The sequence below is a fragment of the Hipposideros armiger genome, unplaced genomic scaffold (assembly GCF_001890085.2).
Source record: "Hipposideros armiger isolate ML-2016 unplaced genomic scaffold, ASM189008v1 scaffold_598, whole genome shotgun sequence".
Lineage (NCBI taxonomy): Eukaryota > Metazoa > Chordata > Mammalia > Chiroptera > Hipposideridae > Hipposideros > Hipposideros armiger.
The window spans coordinates 546,342-550,592 of NW_017731948.1; the positions used below are offsets into that span (position 1 = coordinate 546,342).

A 4,251-nucleotide genomic window follows, 5' to 3' on the forward strand; every position below is an offset into this window, starting at 1 on the left:
TCCCAAGCTAACTTTTAACCAATGTGCCACTCGGCCGGCCTTTCAGTCTTGTTTTTCTTAAACTGTAGAGCTGTCTTCATTCCTATGCCAGAGCCGTTTCTGAAGAGTGTGGAAAATGACTTAGAAATGATGTAAAGTATGTCTTCTCCTTTTTGGGGAGCAGGGCCACACCAGGTTCCCCAATGCAACGCTTCCTCAACTGCCACGAGGCTTTCCCCAGTTTGGTTCCGGTGAGGGGGGAACGCCCTGCCAGTACCTTGGTTCCTGTAAGTGAACGATTCGGATTCTCTGACGAGACCATACCTGGGGCTGCAATGGCTGAAACAGGGCAAGTGTGTGTGTGTGTGTGTGTGTGTTGGGGGGGGGGTCCTCTCCAAGGGACTCTGTCCCAGGACATCTGACGTGTTCATCACCCACGTCTGTCTATATGCTTGCTTAGTTTTTCAGCCAATCTCCGGGCGACTTCAAAACCTAGGCAGCTGCTTAAGCTTCCTCTCCGGCTCTACCTCCTACTGACACAGACATCAGCTGTGAGCTGCCACACTCGCCTGCAGTTTCAAATTCTTAGTCCTGGCGTGGGAGCGCTTTTCCCCTTTACGAGTACTCCTTGTATCGACGGAATCAACAGAAATGTAATGCAACAATGGGAAAGAAAAATAACTCTCTGGGTTGGAAGTCCATTTGTTTCCAGTGGAAAGAAACGGGGAACAAGAATTCTACAGGCTCTAGCAGGTGTTGAAACAGGGCCCGGTTGGGACCCCCAGAAAGGCCTTGCAATGTCCCTGGCCTCCCTTCTCCCTACCCTTAACAATTGATCAACCCCCTCCCTGTGGTTTGAGCTTGGAATGCTCCCTGTCCCAGTTCCCTGGTTTAGATAATTACCCTGAAACGTGTGCTTGCTTACTGATCACAACACCCCATGCTTACTGATCACAATCTCTACGGTACAGCCTTTTTCCAGGTTACTGCCATCACTGCTCCTGGGTTGGTGACTGCGTTAGACAGCCACAGTGCAGACCCCCAGAACACCACAGTGGCCTGTGGAGAAACGCCCAGATTTTCCCTTAAATACCCCAGGCTGGTCTGCGAGTGTGAAGGCAGTTTTTTTGAAGGTGTTAACCCGCTGCCTTCTCAGACCACTGGTGCTCTGACTGTAAACACTTATTCTACAACCCAGCTCCTGGGTGTGTCTCTTGGCTGAGTGACACCTGGGCAGCATGAGCCCCAGACTCGGTTGGCCTCCGGTTTCAGCGGCCCACCCACGTTTGTGCAATGAATCTGTTATGAAATGCGTGTAAGGATCTCGGCCCGGACCCTAGGCCAGACAGACTCAGTCGGACAGACTCACTTTTAAAAAAATCATACTTCAGCGACTCCAGCTAGACTCTAAGCAGAACTTCCCAGTAAGACAATCAACGCCTAGCTTTACAAGAAATGGGTTGCAGCAGAAATATTAAGAAGATTTTGCAGAAGTAGTCTTATCACAACTGGATTGGACCATTTCACAAAAACTAACAGCTCTTTTTGCTTCTGTGCACCTGCTTTGCTTCTGCTGGGGAATAAAGGGTTAGAGAACAACATTCCTCAGGCCTTGCAGTTCCCCCTTCCTCTCCCCGCCTTCATGTTAGCATTTCAGGAGGCCTTGAAGCAAGCTAACTTTAGTTTTTCAACCCCGTCCTTAGTTTCTAAAATTGATTACATGCGTATTTCTGAGAAACAATTTGTGTGGTCAACTTAACCCAGTCACGATATACTGTTAAGACACCTGGACATAACAACACTGTTACAACAGTGGAATGCGGTTTTAACGAAAATAATTACACATTCTTTTGGCTTCTGTACTTTACTTTGCATACAGCCCTATCTTATAAAAACCTTCCCCCCCCCCCAGTCTTAGGGCCGGCTCTCCTTAGTTAGAGGGGCGGTCGCTGAGCTCAGCTTAATAAAATTTTCAGAACCCTAATTTAACATCCAGCCTCTTTATTGATTATCTGAACCTAACATGTGTCCCCCCAAATACATATGCTGGTGTCCTTTCCTTCCTCCCAGCACCTCAGGATGTGACCTGATGTGACCATACGTAGGGTCTGGGCATAGGTAATCGAGTTAAAATGTGGTCATTAGGGTGGGTGGTCATCTGATAGGACTGGTGTCTTTGGAAATTCGGACACAGAAATAGATGAACAGAGAGAAGACAGTCTGAGGAGACTGAGGGAGAAGACGGCTGCGTCCACGTCAAGGAACTCTGTGGACACCCTGATCTAAGCGTTCTGGCTTCCAGAACGGTGAGGCTACACATTTCTCTTATTTAGGCCACTCCGTTTATGTCCTTTGTTGCAGCCACCTAGCACATAGGGGTTGTAATCCCCTCAGGAACTGGTGGATGAATTGCCTTCTCTAAGGCCCAGTGTCCTCTGTGGGAAATAATGAACTAAATGGGAAAAGGTCTCGTAGAACAGGTCTAAAGACATAAATTAATTGAACACATACTGCTTGAGACTGTGAAGAGCGTGACCTGCCTCCTCGCAATTTACACCCCCATCTTGCACGCCAGGAAACTGAGGCACACAGGTTCACTACCTATGAGGGGTCAGAGCTTGCGGCATCCAGGCATGCCCCAAGAAACAGTTCAGGCACGTCCCCGGAAAACACACCCTCGCATTTTAAAGTCTCTGCAACTTTATTTCTGCTTCTTTAAAAGTGCTCTCCTGATGCGTAAACTTGCATATGCCAAGTCAGCTAACACTGCACAGAAACAGGGACAAAGGGGTACTTTTGAGAGCGGGGCGGCGGGGGGGGGGGGCAAAATGCGGTTTTTCATATTGCATTCAGAAAGGTTGGAAAGGGAAGAAAACTCAAAGCAACCCAATGCAGACGAGACAGGAGAAGCCAGAGGCTTGAAGACATTTTTACAATTTGCATTCGCTGCTTTTCCTATCAGGTTCTGGCCTGGGGGGTGGGGTTGGGGGGGAGGTTGCTAGGAGACCATGCACCAGGATGGTAGGGAGCTGCAGGTACCAAGGCTTGCAGATCTGAGCGCCCCCGTGGGGAGCCGGGGGTCCTGGGGGGCTAGGAACCCACGGGTGCCCCTCCTGAATAAAGCCACAGGCTTGCACATTAATCCGGTGGTTTGCGGTGGTGGCTCCAACCTGACTATCTCTGCACCCCTCCCCCAACAACTTCCTGCCCAGTCCTTCTGGGCTTTCTCTCCTAACTCACATCAGGCCCCCTGAGCATCTCCAAACGTTTAGGCATGTGAAGGGAGCAGGGATGTGTTGAGACAGTGGGATTGCAATGGTGGCAGTAAATCTCCTATGTTGAGCTTTGGACTTCCAGTATACCTTGATGAAAGAAATGCAATTGAGCTCGGGACAGTTTTTGAAAGCTTTCTTTCCTTTCTTGGCTTCCTTTCCGCCAAAGGTTAACAGTTGTGCTTTCTTAGACACAGACTGTGCAGTTTCAATGGCTCTGTTTACTTTGGCCCAGCCCTGGCCCTGGGGCTGGGGAGGGGTTTTCCACCTGTATGGGATCCACTCCCCAGGCTCCATCCAACCTGTATCTACATAACGTATGCAAAGGTTGCGATAACCGGCTTAACCGCTGCCCGCACCCCAACGGACAAAGCAAAGGCCATAGGAAGTTGCACTACTTTGGGCAGAAGCAATGCATATCCTGGTGAGACAACATAAAATGACTCAAGACGCAGTCGTTTGCAAGTTTGTAGCAGACCCTGCCCAGGGGACCCTCCTCTTCCTTTCGTAAACCTTCCTTTTGTATTTCTACCCAACTCGTGCATGCTTTCACGACCCACCAGCGTGCACCCACACCAGGGTGGACGTGGGCAAGCTGGTCCTCCCAGCGCCTGCCAGGTAAAGCGCACACGCGCGCGTCAAGCAAGAGCGGCTCTGGGCGCGCGGGGCTGCAGAAGGCCCCGGACGCGCAGGCGTGCAGCGGCTCGGCGCGCGCCGAAGAGGCTCAAAGCGCGCGTGCGCCGGCTCGGCTCCCGGCGCGGGCGCTAGGAGGCCCGGGCCCGCGCGTGCGCAGAGTGTCCCGGGCCGCGCCGGGGAGGCCCGGAGCGCGCGTGCGCAGGCCTGAGCGCCCGGCGAGCACGCGCACTGCCTCCCCCCGCCCCCACCTGGCTCGGACGGCGGCACAATGGCGGCGCCCATTCCCCCGGTGCGGCCGGTCACCCACCTCCTCTTTGACATGGACGGCCTCCTTCTGGGTGGGTAGCCTGCGTCCGCCTCCCGC

General features: G+C 52.3%; 2 protein-coding genes across 4 annotated transcripts in view; one reads left to right on the plus strand and one right to left on the minus strand.

The window, feature by feature from the left end:
- Positions 1 to 4,251, minus strand: part of STS (steroid sulfatase) — a 170,851-nt gene that overhangs the window by 163,795 nt on the left and 2,805 nt on the right. The window lies entirely within an intron of this gene.
- The window catches only part of PUDP (pseudouridine 5'-phosphatase), a 142,324-nt gene continuing 142,130 nt past the window's right edge, over positions 4,058 to 4,251 (plus strand). Inside the window, exon 1 of one of the 3 annotated variants that reach the window (XM_019624651.1) lies at positions 4,058 to 4,225. In XM_019624651.1, coding sequence (XP_019480196.1) covers positions 4,156 to 4,225 — 70 coding nt within the window. In that variant the 5' untranslated portion in view covers positions 4,058 to 4,155. The remainder of the gene's footprint in view (positions 4,226 to 4,251) is intronic. The other 2 variants (XM_019624649.1, XM_019624652.1) reach the window with 2 other exon arrangements.